The sequence below is a fragment of the Myotis lucifugus genome, unplaced genomic scaffold (genome assembly GCF_000147115.1).
Source record: "Myotis lucifugus unplaced genomic scaffold, Myoluc2.0 scaffold_169, whole genome shotgun sequence".
Classification (NCBI taxonomy): Eukaryota; Metazoa; Chordata; class Mammalia; order Chiroptera; family Vespertilionidae; genus Myotis; species Myotis lucifugus.
The window spans coordinates 1,256,155-1,280,775 of record NW_005871217.1 but is presented as its reverse complement, the minus strand read 5'-3'; the positions used below and the strand labels follow the sequence as shown (position 1 = coordinate 1,280,775).

General features: G+C 46.1%; 1 protein-coding gene across 1 annotated transcript in view; it reads left to right on the top strand.

Annotated features, from left to right (window-relative positions):
- The first annotated feature begins 11,676 nt into the window (after positions 1 to 11,676).
- Positions 11,677 to 24,621, top strand: part of ITIH6 (inter-alpha-trypsin inhibitor heavy chain family member 6) — a 56,606-nt gene continuing 43,661 nt past the window's right edge. Inside the window, exons 1-5 of the mRNA XM_023760000.1 lie at positions 11,677 to 11,707; positions 12,002 to 12,171; positions 16,784 to 16,900; positions 20,819 to 20,990; positions 21,702 to 23,768. Coding sequence (XP_023615768.1) covers positions 11,677 to 11,707; positions 12,002 to 12,171; positions 16,784 to 16,900; positions 20,819 to 20,990; positions 21,702 to 23,768 — 2,557 coding nt within the window. The remainder of the gene's footprint in view (positions 11,708 to 12,001; positions 12,172 to 16,783; positions 16,901 to 20,818; positions 20,991 to 21,701; positions 23,769 to 24,621) is intronic.

The window sequence follows — 24,621 nt, the reverse complement described above, 5'->3', positions numbered from 1 at the left end:
GATCAAGTCCTAGGGAGGACTTGAGTGGGTGGGTACCATGTCTAGTGCTCCTTCAGGTTCACAGGTGATGTCCATCTGAAAATGGAATGGATAGGGAATGTTGGGGTGATAGCAATGAACTTGGGGGCTAATCCTAATAAAAACTGAGTTCAAAGTGTTTGATAGAGATAAGAGTGAGTCATAGTCATGAAGAGCTCTTCCTTTCCTGCTTATTTTCCCTCCACACACACTACTGGGTTCACAGGGCTCCCCACCTCTTCTCTCTTTTTACAAGGCCTGGAATTTGACAGTCAAGGATTGGCTTTTCCTCACTCCCCAAGTGTAAGGACTGTGGGTATGTGGGACAGGGAGGAAGAGATCAAGTCTGGTTATAGCCAAGTGGCGAGTGTCCAGAGCCAGGAAGAGGAAGTGGCAAGGGAAATGGGTACATGTTCCAGATGATGACTTGCCATCTTTATCATCTTATAGGCCAGGATTGTAATGAATGAACTCCCACAATTTTCAGTCCTTCCTTCAATATATCATTAATTAATATCCAAATAATTCTAAATGGTATTATGTATCTTGGCTAGGAGTGGGAAGAGCTCCTAGAGCAGTTTCTCCTCTTATTTTTCATTATCATCCCCTAAAAAAACCTTTCTAGATATTTTTTGTCCTACTGCTCACCCTCCCCTCATGAAATTTCAATACTACATATATACTGTAAATCTATTTAATAACTATATTTGTGATTTATACATAAAAATATTTTAAAATACAATATAGGGTTAATCCTATATAATAAAAGCTTAATATGCAAATTGGCACCTCAACCGGGAGTTCGACTGGGAGTTCGACCAGGGGGCGGGGCTGGCTAACAGCCTGTGGCCCCTCCCCCTGGCTGGTCCCACCCCGGCCAGGGTGGCAGCAGGCAGCCAGAGGGAGGGAGGCCCTGGCTGGCAGCCAGCAGCTGCTAGGGACCCTACCCGTGCACGAATTTTGTGCACTAGGCCTCTAGTAATGACTAAAATGTTTAAGTTTAAAAATTTAGTTTCGTTTAAAACTTTTTAAAGCTGATAAAAGTTAACTATTTGCTGAGCAACTTTAAATGTAATTTATATACATTGTAAAGTATGAAATTACTTATGATTTTTATATAACTATGATGCAATTTATCTAACTATGAATGATATTAGCAGTGTAATCAAATTTTTAAAAGAATTTTAGAGCTTATTTTTCCAGGAAAAGTAAGACAATTGACAATTTAAATTACTTTCTTTTTTTAAAATATGTTTTTTATTGATTTCAGAGAAGAAGGGAGAGGAGAAAGAGATAGAAACATAAGTGATGAGAGAAAACCATTGATTGGCTGCTTTCTGCATGGCCTCCACTGGGGATCAAGCCCACAACCCAGGCATGTGGCCTGACCAGGAATCGAACCCTGGGTGACCTCCTGGTTCATAGGTCAATGCTCAACCACTGAGCAACACCAGCCTGGCTAAATGAGTTTCATAAAAAACATTTTTAGTGAACTTTTAAGTGTTGCTTAATATGACAAAATAACTTTTAACTAGATTCTAGATATTTATGTATTGTCAACATTTTTTCTTTTCAGTACTTGACAATTAATGATAAATTGACTTTTGTAGAATTAAATATAAGCCATTTTTATTTACTTCAAAAAACATAAATAACACACAAAGGCGCTGAGGATCAAGCAGAAGATGTTTTATTGAGTTGTACACTTGAAACCTGTGCCCCAATAAATTCAATTAAGAAAAGAGACAGTTAAAGGCATCGAGTAAGTGCACACAGGCCACTATTCACGATATGACTGGAACGATGAACGATGGATGGATTGAAAGTCCTCCAATCACAGCCATCTATTCCCCATGGTTTTTAGCTCTGATCTGGATCATGTTTTCTGTACATTGCATGACTTCAGCATCACTGCTGCTTATGTTATACCCAAGAAAATCCAGTAAGACAAGTTAGATACTAAGGAATAAGATACTGTCAGCTGGGGTTGAGATTTAGCTGGCCACAACTATCATAATAGTTGATTTTTTCATTCCTCTTTCCACAGAACCAATTCTCATCCTCTTAGCAGTGATTTACCCACCATTCATTGCCCTTCACCTCCATGTTGCAAATGCAATTATTATAGTAACATCTCACCTGGACTGAATAAAAGAAGACAGAATGAATGCTGGAGAAAGGGGGCGGTAAGGGAAGGGGATAAAATAAGAAATACTGCCCAGCCAGTGTGGTTCAGTGTTTGAGCGTCAATGTATGAACCAGGAGGTCACAGTTCGATTCCTGATCAAGGCATATGCCCGGGTTATGGGCTTGATTCCTAGTGTGGAGCATGCAGGAGGCAGCCAATCAATGATTCTCTCTCATCATTGAAGTTTCTATCTCTCTCTCCATCTCCCTTCCTCTCTGATATCAGTAAAAATTCTATTTTAAAAAAGAAAAAAGAGAGAAATACCTACTAGAGATCAATCATTTGTGAGAAAAAAATGGATAAAAAACTTTTGCCCATACCTGCACTTTAAAAAATATGTGGGTCCACAGATGCCTTCATAGGTGAATTTTACTAAACATTCAAAGAAGAATTAACACTTTTCTTTCTCAAACTATTCCAAAAAATTCAAGAGGAGTGAAGGCTCACAAGCTCATTTTACAAGGAGAGTATTATTCTGATTCCCAAACCAGACAAAGACATTACAAAAGATAGAAAATATCCCTGATGAACATAGATTCAAAAATTCTCAGCAAAATATTTGCAAATAGAATTTAGCGATACACTGAAAGGATCACACAACATTATTAAGTGGGATTTATTCCTGGGATGTAAGGTTGGTTCAATATCTGCAAATCGATTAATGTGATAAACAACATAAACAAAATGAAAAGTAAAATTCACATGACTATAGCAATAAATGCAGAAAGCATTTGATAAAATCCAACATCCACTTATAATGAAAACTCTCAGCAAAGTGGGAATAGAGAGAACATATGTCGATATGATAAAGGCTACTAGTATGTATGACAAACCCACAGCAAACATTGTACTCAATAGGAAAAAGCTACAAACATTTCCCTTAAGATCAGGAATAACACAGGGCTGTCCATTTCACCACTTTTATCCAACACTGGAGGCCTGGTGCATGAAATTCGTGCATGGGGGGGAGGTCCCCTCAGCCTAGGCTTCATCCTTTCCAATCCTGGACCCCTTGGAGGATGTCGGACATCCCTCTCACAATCCAGCAGTCGGATGTCCCTTTCACAATGCTGGACCACTGGCTCCTAATTGCTCACCTGCCTGCCTGCCTGGTCACCCCTAATTGCCCCCCACCACCTGCCTGATCACCCCTAACTGCATCCCCTGCCAGCCTGGTCAACCCTAACTGCTCCCCCTGCCAGCCTGGTCACCCCTAACTGCTCCCCCTGCTGGCCTGGTCACCCCTAACTCTCCCCCTGCCGACCTAGTTGCCCCTCACTGCCCCCCTGCTGGCCTAATTGCTCCCAACTGCCCCCCTGCTGGCCTGGTTGCCCCCAACTGCACCTCCCCTGCTGGCCTCATCACCTCTTACTGCCCCCCCTGCCAGCCTGGTCATCCCCAACTGCTCCCCATGCTGGCCTGGTTGCCCCTCACAGCCCCCCCTGCTGGCCTGGTCACCCCACACAGCCTGCTTGTTCAGTCATTTTGTCATCCCTCACTAACCCCCCTGCTGGCCTGGTCACCCCACACAGCCTGCTTGTTCAGTCATTTGGTCGTCCCTCACTAATCCCCCTGCTGGCCTGGTCACCCCACACAGCCTACTTGTTCAGTCATTTGGTCATCCCTCACTAACCCCCCTGCCGGCCTGGTCATAGGCAGTCATCTTGTGAGGACGTGAGGGTTAATTTGCATATTATCGCTTTATCTACTTAAAACCCTGGGTGTAACATCATGGCAAGAACCACGACCAACCAGAAGGAAGTCAGTCCTGCAGGGGTCGTCTTGGAAATGGCTGCGCCCTTCCCCAGCTGTTTCCTGGAGGGTGAGGTTTCAGGCAGGAACCCACCCTCAGGGCGAGGTTTCAGGCAGGAACCCGCCCTCAGAGCAGAGACTGGAAGTGAAATGATTTGTAATGGATCTGTTATTGAAGCTACCTTTGGAAATACTATATCTACAGATCAGTGGTTCTCAACCTTGGCTGCACATTAGAATCACCTGGGAATCTTTTTAAAATCCTGATTTCTGGGCCTCATCCTCCGGAAATTCTGTTTCTTTGTTACTAATGTTGTGGCCCCACCCCATAACAAAGAAACAATTTCTGGAGGATGAAGTCCAGGAATCAGGATTTTAAAAAGATTCCCAGGTGATTCTAATGTGCAGCCAAGGTTGAGAACCACTGCTATAGATAATATTAACCCCTAGAGTGCCAGGGAGTGTGATCGTGCTCCTCCTGCAGTGTTACTATTAGATGGTAGTAGTTCACTCTTTATTGACAGATGGCACCTATGTGCAGAAAACAAATGTAGTAAAGGTTTCCTTAAGTTTTTGAATATGTAACTTCATTTATTTGTGATTCATAATTTTTTTCCTAAACTGCTGTAAAATCAGCAAAAATGCCTTGGCAATTTTAGCATAGTTCCTAGGATATTGGTTGGCACTCAAAGGGTTAAAAATATATCTAAACGTGCAATTCTTTGTCCAAAAAATGAGCATGTTCAAAAATTAAATGAAGAAAATTTGGATATACTCGATGGAGATTTTTACACATATTTGAGTGATGATTCCATTGATTCCACAGATGATGCTGAAAAGGAAAATTTTCCTATTGAATTTCTTAATAGTATTACTCCTTCGGGAATGCCGTGTCATAAATTAAAATTGAAAGTGGGTGCAATCATCATGCTATTGAGAAATCTCAATAGTAAATGGGGTCTTTGTAATGCTACCAGATTTATTATCAAAAGATTACGACCTAACATTATTGAAGCTGAAGTATTAACAGGATCTGCAGAGGGAGAGGTTGTTCTGATTCCCAGAATTGATTTGTCCCCATCTGACACTGACCTCCCATTTAAATTGATTCGACGAAGGTTTCCCGCGATGCCAGCATTTGTGATGACTATTGATAAATCACAAGGAGAAACTCTAGACAAAGTAGGCATATTCCTACCTGAACCCGTTTTTGCACATGGTCAGTTATATGTTGCTTTCTCTCGAGTTTGAAGAGCATGTGACGTTACAGTTAAAGTTCTAAATACTTCAACACAAGGGAAATTAGTCAAGCACTCTGAAAGTGTTTTCACTCTTAATGTGGTGTACAGGAGATATTAGAATAAGTTTAATCACTTTATCAGTCATTGTTTGCATCACTGTTGTTTTTATATCATGTTTTTGTTGTTTTCATATCGTTTTTGTCGTTTTTATATCATGCCTCTGTCGTTATATCCTTTTGTTACTGTTTATTAATAAATTTATATATTATTTTCATATACATTTTACTAATTTCCTTTCATCTCTCATACTTCTATTATAGAGAAAGGGCAAATAGCAATATTAAAATATCTCCGCTAATTAATTCCTTTTTATTTTAAAAATATATTTTATTGATTTTTTACAGAGAGGAAGGGAGAAGGATAGAGAGTTAGAAACATCAATGAGAGAGAAACATCGATCAGCTGCCTCCTGCACAGTCCCCACTGGGGATGTGCCCGCAACCAAGGTACATGCCCTTGACCGGAATCAAACCTGGGACCCTTGAGTCCACAGGTCGATGCTCTATCCACTGAGCCAAACCGGTTAGGGCAGTGGTCAGCAAACTCATTAGTCAACAGAGCCAAATATCAACATTACAACTATTAAAATTTCTTTTGAGAGCCAAATTTTTTAAACTTAAACTATATAGGTAGGTACATTGTTATTAACTTAATTAGGGTACTCCTAAGGCTTAGGAAGAGCCACACTCAAGGGGCCAAAGAGCTGCATGTGGCTCGCGAGCCGCAGTTTGCTGACCACGGGGTTAGGGCAATTAATTCCCTTTTAATGTGCACGAATTTCGTGCACCAGGCTACTAGTTATAATAGGATAGGACTGGAAGTCTTAGCTGTAGCAATCAGACAAGAAAATAAAATAAAAGGCATCCACATTATAAATGAAGAAGTAAAACTGTCATTATTTGCAGGTAACATGCTACTATATAGAGAAAACCCTAAAGATTCCACCTAAAACTACTAGAACTGATAAATGAATTCAGTAAAGTAGCAGGATACAAAACAAATATCCAGAAATCAGTTGCATTTTATGTACCAACAATGAACTAGCAGAACTGGAAACTAAGAAAACAATCCCATTTACAGTTGCATAAAACAAACAAAAACAAACAAACAAAAAACTAGGAATAAATTTAACCAAGGATGTAAAAGGCCTGTACTTGGAAAATTATAAGACACTGAAGAAAGAAATTGAAGGAGATACAAAAAAGTGGAAGCATGTGTCGTAATCATGGATAGGAAGAATTAACATATCAAAATGTCCATATTACCCAAAGCAATCTATAGATTCAATGCAATTCTTGTCAAGATACCAATGGCGTATTTCACAAAACTAGAACAAATATTCCAAAAATTTATATGGAGCCACAAGACCTCAAATAGCCACAGAAATCATGAGAAAGATGACCAAAGTTGGAGTAGTAGATATAAAACTACTACAAACCCTTACTAATAAAAACAGCATATTACTGGCATACAAACAGACATATAGATCAATGGAACAGAATAGAGAGCTCAGAAATAAACCCATGCCTTTATAGTCAATTAATATTTGACAGAGGAGGCAAAAACATGCAATGTGGGTAAAGAGAGTCTCTTCAATAAATGGTGTTGAGAAAATTGGACATATATGTACAAAAAATTAAAACTAGACCACCTTCTTACACCATACACAAGAATAAAATCAAAATGGATTAAAAAGTTAAATGTTATACTTGAAACCATAAAAATCCTAGAAGAAAACATAAGCAGTGTAATCTCAGACATTTCTCGTAGCAATATTTTAAAAGATATATCTCATTGGGCAAGGGAAACAAAAGAAAAAATAAATGAGACTACATCAAACTAAAAAGATTTTGCACATCAAAGGAAACCATCAATAAAGCGAAAAGACCACCCATTGAATGAGAGAACATATTGCCGATACATCTGATAAAGTGTTAAATCCAAAATTTATAAAGAACGTATCAAACTCAACACCAAAAAAAAGCAATCCAATTAAAAAATGGGCAAAGGATCTGAGTAGACACTCCTCTAAAGAGGACATACAATGGCCAATAGACATATGAAAAGATGCTCAATGTTACTAATCATCAGAGAAATGCAAATTAAAACCATAATGACCTATCACCTCACACCTGTCAGAATGGCTACCATCAATAAATCACCAAGCAACAACTGTTGGTGAGGATGTGGAGAAAAGAAAACCCTCATGCACTGTTGGTGGGCAAGCAGACCGCTGTAGCCACGTGGAAAGCAGTGTGGAGTTACCTCAAAAAATTAAAACTGGAACTGCCTTATAACCTAGGTGTTCCACTTCTGGCAATATATCCAAAGAAACCCAAAACACTAATTCAAAAGAATATATGCACCCCCATGTTCATTGCAGCATTATTCACAATAGCCAAGATTTGGAAGCAGCCCAAGTGCCCATCAGTAGATGAGTGGATAAAAAAGCTGTGGTAGCCCTAGCGGGTTTGGCTCTGTGGACAGAGCAATGGCCATAGACTGAAGGGTCCCAGGTTTGATTCCGGTCAAGAACACATGCTCACGGGCTTGATCCCCAGCAGGGGGCATACAGGAGGCAGCCAATCAATGATTTTCTCTCATCATTGATGTTTCTATCTCTCTCTCCCTCTCCCTTCCTCTCTGAAATCAATAAAAATATATTTTAAAAATCTGTGGTGCATTTACACAATAGATAACTACTTGGCTGTAAAATAAGAAGGAAATAATACTCTTTGCCACAGCATGAATGGACCTGGAGAGCATTATGATTAGTGAAATAAGCCAATCAGAGAAAGACAAGTACCATATGATTTCACTCATATGTTGAATCTAATGAACAAAATGAACTAACAAGCAAAATAGAGACAGACTCATAGTTAGAGAGCAGTCTGACAGCTGGGGGTGGGGCTTTGGGATCTTAGGGGGTAGAGGGATTGAGCAAAAATAAAAAAAAAACCAGGAAAAACTCATGGACACAGACAACAGTGTGGTGAATGGGGAGGGAGATGGGAGGAGGTGGAGGAGGGTATAGGGCAGTGATGGCGAACCTTTTGAGCTCGGTGTGTCAGCATTTTGAAAAACCCTAACTTAACTCTGGTGCCGTGTCACATATAGAAATTTTTTGATATTTGCAACCATAGTAAAACAAAGATTTATATATTTGATATTTATTTTCTATATTTAAATGCCATTTAACAAAGAAAAATCAACCAAAAAAATGAGCTTGCGTGTCACCTCTGACACGCGTGTCATAGGTTCGCCATCACTGGTCTAGGGCAGATAAATGGTGATGGAAGGAGACTTGGAGTGGTGAACACACAACAGTGTACAGATGATGTGTTGTGGAATTGTGCACCTGAACTTTGTATAGTTTTGTTAACCAGTGTCACCCCAATACATCAATAAAAAAAAGAGTTTCACTAATGAAGTGATGAGAAGTGTGACCTCCATTTTTACCCTTTGGTTCCTAGACCTATGTATTCTGTTTGTGGGATAATGAACATCATATATTGGTTGTTGGTTCAAAGAATACACTAAATTCTGTAGGCTCTCAGACCTCACAAAGTGTTGTTTCCTAACTGTTGCCATAACTAAATAGTCCATAGGCTACCCCACCCTTCTTTAAAGGCAGATGTTAACGGTGTATGTGATAAGAACAGGGAAGCTCATAGTCATTAGACTATTGTTTTACCCCTTCCATTGTGAAATGTGTTCCTTATCCAGAACCAATATTGTGTGGGATATTTCAGTGGTGTATAACATGTATTGTGTGGGATATTTCAATGGTGTTGAAAGGGTATAAAGTGTTTATGGCCCTGCATTGAGTACCGGGGTATCCTGTTCTCAAGACACAGCCAGTCCAGGGAGGGAAACAGTGACAGCGAGAGAAAACACGAAGGGCGGGCGGTGGGAGCCCCGAGGAGCCAGTGCCTCTGCGTCCAGGCACGTTATTCTGTGTACAGATGTGTGTGAGGAACATGGGCACAAACGCATAGACACAGGCACGCGTTTACACGTATGAATATGGGCACCGGGTGCACACATTCTAAGGGCGGGTTCTGAGTCAGCAGCAGTCAGTGTGCTCTGGTGGAAGCACACTGGGGGGGGGTAGGTGATGGGGTTAAACTGCTGCAGCTCCCTTACACCAGGTTCCCTGTGCCCTGGGGCGTCCCTGCCATCTCTGGCCTGGGATCTCCTGCTGTGAGAGGTGAACAGCATTCATTTGCTCACCCAGCCTGGTCTCTGCGAGTGGAGATTAGTTGTGGATGGGGAGCGCGCAGAGCACTCCCCGGCACACGGTAGGTGAGCTACTGTAATGGATGTGGTGACAGTCCCTGGGGAAGTGCGTGGTGCACTGTGCCCACGCGTGAAGGCGGGGGCCAGGCGGGTGTGTGTCCATGCTCACATGTGTGTGGAAATGGCCATGTGTCCAAGCTGGGTGCTGAGCTAGGTGGGCAAGGACGTGGCCAGCCCCACCCAAGAGACCCCTGGCTGCAGGTGGTGCCACAGGTGCTTTGGACGTGTCTAAGTCCCCATGACCATGGCCGTAAGCTCCCGTGGGCAGCCCCTCTTCCATGGTTATAACTCCCACCACTTTGTTATAACTGCTCCCTCCCCTTGACCCTTCCATTCTTGGGGAGGAAATGGCTTTCCCTGGATGCAGTTCTTGGGTATCTAACCTTCCTGTGTGGGTTCCCTTCACCTTGCTCACACCTCTGAAAATTATGTCTCACTAGTTCATCTTCATGTTACACATTGAGCGTGCCATCTGTTTTTGAGAGCATTCTGATTGACACAGAGAGTGACTGTGAGTGAAAAAGGAAATGCGTGAGTAAAGGAAAGAGTGGGTGAGTACAATGTAAGTAAAGGCATGAATGAACCCATGAATAAGTGTGAATGAGGGAATGATGGAATGGGTTGCTCTGTGAAACTTTCCCTATTTATTATGCTAAATGTTGTGGAAGCCACACTGGCCAGATCTTGCTTTGCTGTGGAATCACAGCCGAGAATGGAAGGGCAGTGGGTGGAGAGCATACACTGCAGGCTGCCCTTGAGGATGTGGACTCAGGCGCTGTGGGCCAGAGATGTCCTGGCTGCCAGCCTTGCTGTAAGTTCATCTAGAGGTGTGTGAGGGCCAGACTGGCGACATCAGAACCCCCATGTGAGGGGTACAGATACTTGGACCCCACCCTCTGGAGTCCGATTCAGTAGGTTGGGGAGGGGCCCAAGAACCTGTTTCTGACCAGGTGGCAGGTGAACTTGGAGTCTGGCCAGGTCAGAGAACCACTGACCTGGCCCACCCACCTCCTCTGAGAGATGAGTGGACAGGCACAGAGGAATCACCATGGCCTGTGGCCACCCTCACCAAGCTCTTTCGCTTGGAGCTCCTGCCTGGTTTGACCCTGATAACCCAGAGTGACAGTGTGGTACACAGAAGGAGAGACGGACACACAGACATGGGCTCCAATCCCAGCTTTGACCTTCCCCTAAGGTGGGGGCGCAGGCAAATCCCTCAAGTGCTCTGCTTCCCTTTTCCATCTGCACAATGAGGGGATGCCACCTGGGGCCCAGGCGAGAGTGATAAGACTCCTCCCTGCAAATCCCTGCTGCAGAGGAAGGTTTGAGGAAAACTGCAATCCTTAGAATGATTGAGCAATTACTAAGATGCAAGGATGGCTTCACGTGCTTTACATGAAGTCTCTTTTAATCCCACAAACACTGTCTGTGAAATAGGAGCTACAATCCTGGGGAGACTGAGGCTGAGAGAGCGGGAAGGACTTTCCAGGGCCCCACAGGCAGCCTCTGAGCCCTTGGAGCCTGCCCTCTTACACCCTAGGCTAAAAATGGCAGCTCCCTCCCCCTGCTCCTTAAAGGTTAAAACAGAGGGTAGAGCCAGTCCTGTGGGGATAAAAACAGAACAAAGACCTCTGAAAGGAAGGAAGCCAGGGGAATGTATGTAAGCGGGGGCCTCAGAGAGTATGGGGCCTCAGTTTGCCCCTAAACTTCCTGACAGCTGTAGCAGAAAGGGGGAGCGGGTGGCAGAATTCCCAAGTTGTCATTTTCTGGAGAAAAGAGGCACAGAGACATGTCTAAAAGGACATTTGTCTTGGACTGAAATTCCAGAGGAGTTGATCTTATGGCCAGCTCAGCAAACATCCGGGACCAGAAAGTCCTCTGTGTTTCCATGAGGCGCGAACGGCCTATTCACACACGTGATTCTGAGCGGCAGAAGGCAGAGGGGGGAGAAAACACATGCAATTCTATCCCAGAGGAGAACCCTGATGGACTGCAATTTCCCACAGCAGCAAGGGGCACAGGAGGAAACACAGGCCCTGTCTGTGCGTCTGTCTCTCTCCACAACACACAACACATGGCCTCTGGCAGGAGAGCCAGGCGGCTGGTCTACCTGGGGACATGACACTAGGCCTATGGATGGAGGGCAGAGGTGTGCATGAGGGTCAGCCTCCCAGAGCCTGGGAGCTGAGGGGAGGGCTGGGTCTGCCAGGCTGGGTAGGCTTGCTGGCAGAGGCAGAGCAGGCAGAGCTGGTTCTAGGATTTGCAGAGGAAGGAGTGTGGCATTTGGGCAGGTGGAATGGCATTGCAGGCAGGAGGAGCAGCAGGTGGCGCAGGGCTTACTCTTCACCCTCCCCAGGTATTGTTCCTTTTGCTGTCCCCTTGCTTGGCTTCCTGCTAGTGAGCCCTCCAAGCCATCCCACCCCACCCCTCCCCACCCGTACAGGTGAGGCTGGCCCGCCCCCATCCACAAGAATTGAGAAGGGAGAGACCTGTGTGCGAGTCACCTTCTGCCCAACACTGAAGGACCAGGCTGCCTTCTCCAGCTCAGGCATCATGGCCGACTTTGTGGTCCAGTATGATGTTGTCATGGAGGACATCATTGGCGACGTGCAGGTGAGGGGCCGGGGGATGGAGCGAGCATGAGCTCTGGAGTCACACAGGTCGGGGCAACAACCTGGCTCACTTCCTTTCCCCAGGGATCAGTGAGGACTAGCGAAACAGAGCGAGAAGATGTGTGTGACACGTGATTGCACAACTGGGGAGGCACATGTGCTCCCCCCAGCACTGGGGACCTGGAACTGTGCAAATCAAATCCAGCTCCAAATGCATCCTTTTCTAAAAGGATCAGGCCATAGCCCAGTCTTCACCCGTGTTTTGGAAAGTGAGCTATCGGCCAGGCATAGGTCTCTCACACTCAAGGGCTCTCACACGCTCTGCAGCTCTGATGCTCCCATGTTCTCTTGGACTTTCTTGCCATCTCCAAGTTTTAAGAATCCCTTTTGCCTCATCAGAGCCATATTCCTAAGCAGGGATCTCTTCACTCCTGAGCTCCCACAATCCTAAGAATAAGCAGAGGGCCCCTGCACTACTGGACGGGGAGAGCCCTGACCCAAGACCCGGGCTTTGTGAGAATGACGGCACAGCAGCCTCAGATGTCTGGTCCCCCTGCCTCTCCTGTCACACCGCTCACTGCCTCCAGTGCACACTGACCCTCCAGCTGCCTCCCCACCACACCACACACCTCTCCCCCCAAAGCACTGAACCCGCCTTTCATCTGTGTGGGAGCATTTGCTCCTACTGTCTGCTGCCCTGGGCATATCTCCTCCCGCCTCTCCTCTCTGGCCAGTGTCCTCCTTGTCCTTAAAGACCTCGCTGAAACACCACCTCCCTGATGAACACACCCCACTCACACTTCCTCTCTCTTCCTCGGGCTAATATACCGTTGGTTACACCTCTCCTCATGCACTCAGTTATTCATCAATTCCTAGGTGGGCACAACTCCACCAAGCAGAGCGACTCTAGCCCAGTGCTGTCCCCACTGCCTCTGAGAACTCAGAGACGCCTTGGACACAGAACCTACTCTCCCTCCAGAATGTCCTAGACTTGAAGGGGACACACATACATGGAGACTTAACATTCATCACACGTCCTAGTGTGTATAAAGCTGGAATGGGTGATGTGCAGATGCCATTGAGGAGGGTTTTAAGAAAACCTTCCTAAAGGGGTTGGCCTTAAATTAGCACGGCAAAAACGAATAGAGTCCGCCTCCACCTGGGCCGGTAGGGTGATGGGAAGTCCATGCAGAGACAGGAGAGACAGTGTGTGCAGGGGCACAGGGGTGTGGCACAGCCAGCCTGCTGTGCAGGGGGAATAACAGCCATTTGCCCTCTCAGAATGGGAGCTGAGGGTATCCTGCCAGTAGGTGGCAGCAGGGGCCTTGATCTGCTGTTCCATGGTGTGTGGGGAAAGGTATTTATCTGCTTCTTCATTCTATACCTTTTCCACCATTGCCTGGAGTAGACATGCAGGTAGAATAGGTGGGATTGGCCATTCGATGAGATGACCCACACTCCCACCCACTGTGTATCCTGACTCCTGCATCCCCTCACCAAGAACCCTCAATTCACCTCCCTTTCCCACTCACGTATGCCCAATTTCAAAGGCCAGCAACTCCCCCTTTAGTCATTCAGTCAGGACACCCTGGGAAGGTGATATGGGTCATGCCCACTGCTGGCTGATGTTGGAAACCTGAGGTGAATCACATACAGATCCTATTCACTGTCTCTGGGTGAAACACAGAGAGCCAATACTGATACAAGATTAGAAGTGCTCTCTCAATGACAAGTTATGATGGAAGCCATCGAGATGAGAGAAGGTGGCTCTCTGGAGGAAGTACAGACTAACCTGGGACTTTTTTCTAACTTTGGTCTTTAAGAATGTAAAGAAGTGCACCAAGTTGGGAGGCAGATTTTGCATGAAACAAAGAAGGGGGGCTGGAACTATCCATGGGTGCGTAGGGAACTTCAAGTGGGTTGGGGTTTCCAGAGCATAGATTTCAGGCACAAGAAATGGCAAAAGGTGAGACCGAAGGTTCAAAGGCTTTAGGGACAGGAAAGGAGCATGCCCTTTGTCTTGAGGTGATGAGGGAGCCAAGAGAGGGAATGACATTAGGTGGTTTTGGTTAGAAAGGCCAGATCAAGCAGGAGCTGCAAAGATATATGGTTGGAAGGGGCCACAATAGAAGCAGGGAAACATGACAGAAACACCTGAGCTTGGGCCGTGTGAGTTTGGGATGGAGAGGAGGGGGGGACCTGAGATGTCCAGCAGAAGAAACCAGGAGGAGCTTGTGGCTGGTTGAGTGCAGGAAGGAGGGGCACACAGGATTGAGGAGTGACCCTGGGGTCTGTATCTGGAGTGACCATGTGGATGACGGTGCCTTAAATGACAAAGGTGCTCAGGGGTAGGATGGAGGCAGAAAATGAATTTACTGTTTGTGCAGAATCCAGTGGAGGCATCTTCAGACATCGAAGGGAGCAGGTCCAAGAGTGAGTGGGTGTGCAGCTGCAGAGGGGGAAGACTGGAAAACATTGGACTGGAGCAAGACACGTGAAGTCATCCGTGGAGCCTGGGCAGTCGAAACCGAGAGGGTAGCCAGATGACCCAGGGAGAATGTGCAGGCCCCAAGGCAGATCCAGGATGGCTGTTGCTAAGGCTGAGATTCCCATGCAAGGGGCTATTGATCTCAACCCTCCCGGTGTCCGGCCCCACCAGCTGCCAACAATCTGCTCAGAGCTGTAAATTCCCACCACTTCCCTCCATTGTGCTACACAAACATAATCATTTTCTGGCATGCCATGGTTCAAAAATATTGGGAAGCGCTGCTTAAGAGACAGGGGGTGGGGGGGGGGGAAGACAGCCCAAGAAAGGGACTGAAGCACACATACCAGCGATGGTGGGAAGATAAGGCGAGTTCGCCATCTCAGATCCCAGGGTAAAAGGTGTTTGAAGAAATCAGAGTAAATAATCCATTGTGAAACTCATCAGGGAGGTGCAGTTGGATGGACATTGAAATATACTCCCTGAGCTTGGAAACCAGCTGGTCATTGTTGCCTTTAGTGAGGAAAGGTCACTGTGTGGTGGAGGTGAGGCCCAGTCTGTGGTCGGTGGAGGAGTGAGATGGAGATGAGAAGACCCTTATGCGTGTCCATATCATTTCCATGGCATGCTACAGGGGGAGATGCTGGCTGGCAGTTGGGTGGGGATTGGGATCAACAGAGTTTGTTTTACTGGATGGAAAACAGATAAAAATTTTTATTCTAAAGAAGACCTTGTAGAATATGTGGGTTGGGCTGGAGTGCAGGGGCCTGACCGGTGGAGCAGGTGCTAGAGGCTGGGAGTCCATGGGGTCCAGGGTGGGACTCTTTTGTCTTTCAGTAGAGAGAAGGGGTGTATGGGGATGTGGACCCTGAGCAAGGGTAGGTGGGCAGTCCAAGGGACATGGCCTGGCGTCCTGAACTTCCTTCATGAGGAAGGGAGGGAGACATGTCCTGAGAGTGGATGGCATGCCAGCTGAGGTGAGTGAGAGGTTGGTGACCTGCGTTGTGCCTCTGGTTTATAGGATGTGAGGTGTGGGGCCACCTGTGAGCCTGGGACCATGGAGGGATGGGTGTGTGATTTCTCCAGAAGCCCTGGCTTAGCCAGGTAGGGGAGGAACAGAGGAGGGCTGCTGGCCTCTGCTCTTGGCTTGGGCAGTTGCGGGGGGTGGACCCAGGCCTCTGAGGACTGCTGTACGGTGCCGGGAAAAGTGGACACAGAGCCTGCACGTGTACTTGGGAATGAACTCAAAGGCTAGGGTGGCGGGGAAGGCCCAGATGTCCTCCCATGTCTTCTGAGATCCCCTGAGAGAAGAGGACATAGTGTCCCCAGCCCTGTGATCAGAGGGTGCCTGCATGGCAGTGAGGAGAAGTAGCTGTCTATCCCAGGGCACAGCCAGCTTCAGGCTGCTGGGCAGCTCAGACCCTCAGCAAGCCCATACTTCTCTGAGCTGAGCTGACACTGGTCAGGGGGCCCTCCCAGCTCCCCCCTCTCCTTCCCTCAGCTGTCCCAGCCCCCAGGCTCTGCACAGGGAGATTTGGAGTAGGGGGAGGGGGCGGCAGCCAATCACAGCCCCCACAGCCTCAGGCATCTGCACCTGGGCTAACCAATCCCCTCTGAACAAACAGCTCACTCAGCCTCTGCTCCCTCCTCCCCTCCCTGCTCTGCCCAGCAACAGCAGAAAGGAGGTTGAAGGAGGAGAGGGAGGCCCTGCATACTCCCAGCCCCTGGCAGCCATGGAGCTGGGCCCCAGGCTCACTCTATAGAGGGAGGTTAAAACAATAGTTACAGTTCCTGGAGCCCAGGCAAAATGTCCCTAGGGGCCCTCAAGACTGTGCAAGCCCAGCTCTCATGGACAGGAACTCACATTTTACAGAGAGCCTGCTCCTTGGAGCCCTGGGCCCCCAGCCAGCCTCCACAGCTCTGGGGCAGGTCCTAGACTGACAGTCTGAACAGAAGAGACACGCTTCTGGTGGAGGAGAGGGACATGGAAGAAAGAGGCACACATGCCTCTTTAACTAGAAACAGTGATAAGGCCCAGGCAGGGAGGGGGCTGGTATGTAGGAGGCTAAGAGGGGACCTGATTTAAACCAGCTTTCCCTGTTCTTGTGCTTTCATCCCTTTTGTCCAGGTTTACGACGGCTATTTTATTCACTACTTTGCCCCCAGAGGCCTTCCGCCGGTTGAGAAAAATGTGGTGTTCGTTATTGATGTGAGCGGCTCCATGTTTGGTACCAAGATGAAGCAGGTAATAAGCAGCCTGGTGACCTCTCAGACCTCTTCTTGTTAAGTCTCAGCAAGCAGACAGAGCTGCAACACTGGGTCGCTGGGGCCAGAGACTCTCATCCCATCAGCTTTGGTCTTACAGGCCTGGCCCCACTCTAGGGTCCTGGTACCTTACATATCAGGAGCCCTGTAGACCCAGAGCCACAGAATATGAGGAACATTGAAACATTGGACTGTGGGGCCTGAACCATTGAGACCCTGCACCACAAAACTCCTGGGCTCAGAAGGTCCCAGAATTTTAGGGTCTCTGAGCTACAGTGCTCTGGTATCAAACACGTGAGTCAAAACATAAATAAAACCTTAGACATTTTAGACTCTGAACATTTCCAAGGCCACAGGCTTTTAAATTATTTTTACTTCAAAGCCAGAAAAATGCAGTGTGCTAGCATTGTCGTGCATAGAAACCATGGAGTCCTGTTCCATCTAGACTTAAATCTTGTATCCCTTCTCCCAAACACCCTTGAAACAGAGCTGTCAGCCAAAAAGATTTTGACTTTAGAGCCTGAATCCTTAATGTTCTGGGAGCAGTATTTGTAGCTATGGTACTCAGGGTGTCTAGAGTTATAAGTTTCAAGTATTCTGGGACAGTATAGCCTTTATTCCTTGAAGTTCTGAACCACAGAGTCCATGGGACCTAAGGCTAACTGACTTTTGTTTTACCAAAGTGTAGCCAAACTTGGGGTAGGTAGATATTGAAAATTGTCTCCCTTTAGCCTTCGTTATAGAGGAAAGGATATAGCTAACTCCAAACCTTTCTAGCCTTCCTATTTCTCCTAAGCTGAGGAGAACTTGTGACGGTCATATACCAGGGGCACAGTTGCCCTAGAAGAGTGAGTCATAATGATAGAACTATGCAATGCTTCCCCTTTCCCAACACATTGCCACTATATCAACATGTCTTTTGTAGAGCAATAGGAGGTGTCAGCTGAAAGAACTGGAAGCCTACACACAATTTAGGAAAGGCTCTCTAGGGATACACAAGACAAACAGAGGAGATAAAAACAAGGACCCTAAAAGAAATGTTAGCCTCTGACACCTCAATTGCAGCAAGCGGCAAACACAATTTCACTTCTAGCCAGGTAAACAGAAAACCTGACATTAAACTCCTATTTACCTCAGCACCTTTCACCTGATACACCATCTCTGGCTTTCAACAAAAATTTAGAAGACATGTTAAAAGAAAATACACAGTCTGAAGAGATAAATCAACATCAGAACCAGACTGGTGTGTTGGAATGATCAGAGTGAGAATTTTAAATAACTAACCAATATGCTAAGGGCTCTAATGGAGAAAGTGGACAACATGCAAGGACAAATGGGCAATGTAAACAAATATAGATACCCTAAGAAAATTAAAAGAAAATGCTAGACATATAAAATACAGTAACAGGAATGAAGAATATCTTTGATGGGCTCATTAGGAGCCTGAACATGGAATCGATGAGCTTGAAGATATGTTACTAGGAACTTCCCAACCTGAAAAGCAAAAAATAAAATAAAATAAACCTTACAGAATATCCAGTAACTGCATCCAATTACAAAAGTGTAACATATGTTGTAATGAGAATAACAGAAGGAGAAGAAAGAGAGACAGTAACAGAAGAAATAGTTGAAGGAATGAATAGATATAAATTTTCCAAAATAAATGCCAACCATCAAATCATAGGTCCAGGAAGGTCAAAGAACTCTAAACAGGAAATACCAAATAATCCACAGATAGGCACATCCTATTCAAACTTCAGAAAATCAAAGACAAAAAGAAAATCCTTTAAAAAGCTCATAGGAAATAACACTTTACTTATGGAGGAACAAGGATAAGAATTACATCAGATTTCTCTTGAGAAACCACGTAAGCAAAAAAAAAAAAAAGTGGAGTAAAATGTTTAAAGTGTTAAAAGGGGGGGGGGAGGACAACCCTAGCCTAGAATTCTGTGTACAGCATCATTGTCCATCCAAAGTGAAAGAAATACTTTATCAACCAGGCAAAAGTTGAGGGAACTATTGCTAGTAGACCTGCCTCAAACAGGTAAATTTTAAAGAAATTCTTCAGAGAGAAGGAAAATAGTATATCTCAGACACTTGGATCTACATTAAAAAAGGAAGAGTGTTAGAGAAGGAATAAATAAAGGCAACATAAAATATTTTATTTTTTAATTAATTTAACAGAAAACAGGTTGTTCAAAATAATAATAGCAATAATGTATTCAGTGAATATAGCCTACTGATAAGTGAAATTAATGACAGCAGTGTTATAAGAGACAGGAGGGAATAACTGGGACTACTCTGTTACAAGGTACAGATGCTCCCCGACCCATGATGGGGTTATGTACCCAATAAACCCATCATAAGTTGAAAATATCATGTCAAAATGCATTTAATACAACTAACCTACCAAAAATCATAGCCTGCCTTAAATGGGCTCAAAGGCTTACATGAGCCTACAACTGGGCAATTATCTTGAGTTTCGTCTCAAGAGTAATTGCCTTCCTCATCTTCTTCTCACCAGAAACAGATGACATAGACTGACCTTTTGTGACACGATGGGATGTGAAAGCACAACACACAATATCCAAAAAAATACTGTAGAGTGTCTGTTGCTTACCCTCATGATTGTGTTGCTGACTGGGAACTGTGGCTCACTGCCACTGTCCAGCATCATAAGAACCCACATGCCCTATTGACTGAACTTCCTATAGACTTGAACCTATTTACCCTGTTTACTGAGCCTCAGTGTCATCACCTGTAAAATGAGGATAATATTAGTATCTTCTTCATTGTGTTGCTGTGAGGATTAAATGAGCTGATGCACCTAAAGCATTTTTCACAGTCCCTTGAACATAGAAGTATCCTATAAATGGTACCTAATACTAGAACCCACATGCCCTATTTACTGAACCCCCTCTAGACTTCAGAGCCAGTTAGAAACACAGTTCCCAGTTCCTATGGGCCTAGCCCTGTGCTAAGTAGTGTCATGAGAAGGGAGCCAGGAGGAAGAAGTATTCTAAGCCTTGTTCTCAAAGGGCTCAATATCTGGATGGAGAATGAAAATATTCCACATAAAACAGTCAGTAAACAGCCTGGGAAAAAGAATGTCTGGGTGTGAATGGCATGGGTCAGAATAAGCATTCAAAGAAGGGCTGCCCAGAGAAGGAGCAACTGAAGGAACAGTGAAAATATGAATAAGTAAAGGGGAAGTGGGAAGGTCTGCTGTCTAAAGGACACAACAAGAGCAACAGTTGTGGAGACAAAATAGAATTTGGGTTATCTGGGGGCTGGTGAAAAGACCAGACTGGAAGAAACAGAGGGTGAGGTAGAAGAACAGATTAGATGAAACAGAACCAAGCATGCAAGGTCATTGAAAGACAGCTATAAAGACCTGGAATCACAAAGCTCTTAAACTTTAGGGCCCTGGAATCATTGAATTCTGGGTCATGGGGTCCAGCATCCATAGAACACATGAATCCTAAGTCTCTGGAAGCATAGAGCTTGAACCTTCCAGACCACCACTGTCCAATAGAACCTTTTGATGATGGAATTATTTTAAAATTCTGAAGTTTCCAGTACAGTAACCACTGGCCACTTGAAATATGGCTACTGCAAGTGAAAAAAAGCTAACAATTATAAAATTTTTCTTTGGTTTTAACTAACTTACATTTACATTTTTAAAGATTCCACATGGCTAGAAGTTGCCATTGGTTAGTGTCGTTCTGGGCTTTGGGCCATAGAGCCTATAGAGCATTTTGACCTGAGAATCCTATACCCACAGGATGTTGGGATCAGAGAGTCCTAGATCTTAGTACCCTGTACACAAAGAGCCTTTCAAACTTGAGCAAGACCTCAAGTCTTGGTCCATCTCCTTCACTTTGTCCATATCCCACAGACTAAAAAGGCCATGAATGTGATTCTTGGTGACCTGCGGGCCAACGACTACTTCAACATCATCTCCTTTTCTGACACGGTTAGTGTCTGGAAAGCTGGAGGCTCCATCCAGGCCACCATCCAGAATGTACACAGTGCCAAGGACTACCTGGGCCACATGGAAGCTGATGGTTGTAAGTATTAGACCTACCCACCCAAATGGACAGGCTGTGGTGATGTGGGAAATTCTTAAAATGCTCCCTTCATTCCCCCATCCACCTCACCTCTCACAGTGCCCGGAATATCATGATTACATTTTACACAAATAAGTGCCTCTGGGTTTCTTTTCCTAGTGGAAATAGCACAGCTGATTCGCCATTTGTTTTAGGGCATATTCCCCCTTTGGATCTAAGTTTCCTGTTCTTTAAAGCACATAGAAGAATTTGCTAAGACTTTTTTTTTAATCAATAATCTAGATATTTATTTCCAAGCCTTTGAGTAAGTTGCTGCCCTGATTCTGGCTTTTGATCAATTGTTTCTCAAACAATTACTGAAGTCTCCCCACCCACCATCGCTTCCTGTCAATTCGGCCCTTTCTTGCCCTGGAAGTGTGGGGTACTGTCCTTGAGGAGCTGCCAATCTGACTAGAGAATGAAACATTCCCTCCTAGAAACAGGCAAAGCACAGTCTGAGATAGGGAGTGAGAAAAGCCAAGGACATGTGGGCCCCACTGTCCGCTCTCAGGAAGCCTGTGCGGAGGTGGGGACTCGGGAAGGATAAACAGTAGAAAGAGTTTGAGCAAAGATCAGGTGATATGACTGGGAGATTGGTGAGGTGTCTAGTGTGTCTGCAATAGGGGTAGAAGTAACTAGAAAAGATGGTCTCACAGTCTGCTCCCCAATTAGGGACCGACATCAACACAGCTCTGCTGGCAGCTGCTTCAGTGCTGAACCATAGCAACCAGGAGCCTGGGAGGGGCTCCAGTGTGGGGAGGATCCCTCTCATCATCTTCCTGACAGACGGGGAGCCCACCGCTGGCGTGACGACTCCCAGTGTGATCCTCTCCAATGTCCGTCAGGCACTGGACAACAGAGTGGCCCTTTTCAGCTTGGCCTTTGGGGATGATGCTGACTTCCCACTGCTACGTCGCCTGTCCCTGGAGAATCGAGGAGCAGCCCGACGCATATACGAAGACACTGATGCAGCCCTACAGCTGCAGGGCCTCTATGAGGAGATCTCCATGCCTCTGCTGGCAGATGTGCGTCTGGACTACCTGGGCGGCTTGGTTGGGGCCTCCCCTTGGGCTCTTTTCCCCAACTACTTTGGTGGCTCAGAGCTGGTGGTGGCAGGCCTGGTGCAGCCAGGTGAGCAGGAACTGGGCATCCACCTGGCAGCCCGTGGCCCCAAAGGTCAGCTTCTCGTGGCCCGCCACAGTGAGGTGGCCACCAACAGCAGCCAGAAGGCCTTTGGTTGCCCAGGTGAACCAGCCCCCAATGTAGCCCATTTCATCCGCCGCCTCTGGGCCTATGTCACCATTGGAGAACTGCTGGAGGCACGCTTCCGAGCCCGTGACACCACCACTCGCCACTTGTTGGCTGCCAAAGTCCTCAACCTGTCCCTTGAATACAACTTTGTCACACCTCTGACTTCACTGGTCATGGTGCAGCCCAAGGAGGCCAGTGAGAAGGCCAGAAGACAGACTTCCACCACAACTGGGCCAGGAACCATCATGCCCTCTTCCACCAGCAGGCATGGCCTAGGGGCAGGCACAGCCCGGCCAACCTTGGTGCCCAAGATCTCTCCCAAATCAAGGCTTGTGAACTCAAAATTTTACTTATCCTCAACTACTGCCTCTACAAAGAAGATGGGCAGTTCCAGGGATTTGGAGCCCCTGGGTCAGAGCCTTAGTTCCGTATCCACCCCAGCACACCCAAGGCCCAAAATTCCAGCACAACACAATTCTGGCACCTTGGCTCAGCCAACTCTCAGGACAAAACCTGCTGCCCTTGTGCCCTCAAATTCTGGTGCCTTTGTGCTTATGAAGCCCAGCATTCCACCTCACCAGAATCCTGGGACCCTATTACCCATAATTTCTGAGACACAAGTTCCACCTATGAATCCTGGAACCCCATTCCAGTCCAAAGTTGGCACTATGAAACATGTCACTTCATTGCATTCCAAACCCGGTGCTCCATCACAACCTAAACTGGATGCCACTTCACACCCCCAGCCTAAGGTACTCACATCACAGTCACCCAAAAATCTGCCACGGCCCAGGCCTGGTGTCTCCACACTTCAGATCCCCAAATACCCACCACACACCAGACCAAAGGTTCCTGTTCCCAAGACCCTAAGCAACCTGTCATACCCTAGGCCTGGGATCCTCTTACCCAAGACACCTAAAGTCCCATCACCTCTTAAACCTAGTGTCCCACCTCATCAAACTTCCCCAAGCTTATTGCTTTCTAAACCTAGGACACCAATCCCCAATAAACCCAAAACCCCATTACCCTCCAGACCTGTCAGACCCAGGCCCCCACCTCCTCGGAGCCTAAGCACAGTCCCAAGTACAATCTCAAATCCCACAAGCCCCAGCAGTAACACAACAACCCCTGTCCTTGGAGAACCCATCCCTACTCCCTTTCACCCCACACTGCCCTCTCTGCTGCCCCCTGGAAGGCTCTTGCATCAGCATGACCTGCTGTCAGGGCCCCAAAGCACAGGGGAAATTCTGGGACCATCTGTGTCAGGAGTACCAACAATGGGTCTACCCAACAGCTCCAAGCCTATGCCAGAAGGCAGCCCCCCAAACCTGCCAGTCTTGCTGCCTTCTAGCACCCTCCCTGAGGCAGTCAGCCTGCTCATTCTCCCTGAGGAACTGGAGCTACTGTCTGAGTCAATGGTGGAGTCCAAGTTTGTGGAGTCCTTGAACCCACCGGCTTTCTATACCTTCCTCACTCCTGACAAAAATGGTGAGTGTCATGGGCAAGAGGGAAAGTCATGAGAGGGAGGTCTGAATGGAGAGCACCAGGAATTAGGAGTGTGCAAGACTTGTGCAGATTCCAGTGATAGTACAGCTGCTTGCTTATTTTGAAACTTTGAACCAGCTACTTAGCTTCTCTGGGCCTCAGCACATAAGCACAGAATGAGGCCCTAGGAGAGAAGGGATGTTAAAACTGAGGAGGCTAAACAGAAACAAGCTGGGGCTTTGACATTTGCTTTGTTGGAAAAAACAACTGCTCATGCTTTCCAAGTAGGGGAGGGTGTGGGGTTATAAATGGGAGCATCACTGGGCAAGGAAGGTCTGATTAGTTCTTTTGTGTTGTGTGAACAGCACTGTTTAATGAAAGGGGTATAAAAATTAGGGAAGATGATGACAATTATCTTTAAATTTCCCCCAAACTGTGAAATAATAACACTTAACATTTTGAGCTCTTTCTAGGGGCAGCTACTGCTCTACTTTAGTCCCTCATTTAATCCTCACAATAAATTCTTTTTTTAAAATATATTTTATTGAATTTTTACAGAGAGGAAAGGAGAGGGATAGAGTTAGAAACATCGATGAGAGAGAAACATCGATCAGCTGCCTCTTGCACACCCCCCACGGAGGATGTGCCCACAACCAATGTACATGCCCTTGACCGGAATCGAACCTGGGACCCTTGAGTCCGCAGGCCGGTGCTCTATCCACTGAGCCAAACCAGTCAGGGCGAATAATACAATAAATTCTTAGTGTCTGCATTTTACACCTGTGGAAACTGAAGCACAGAGAGGTGAAGCAACTTGCTCCATGTCACACTGATAGGAAGAGATTTGAATTTACAT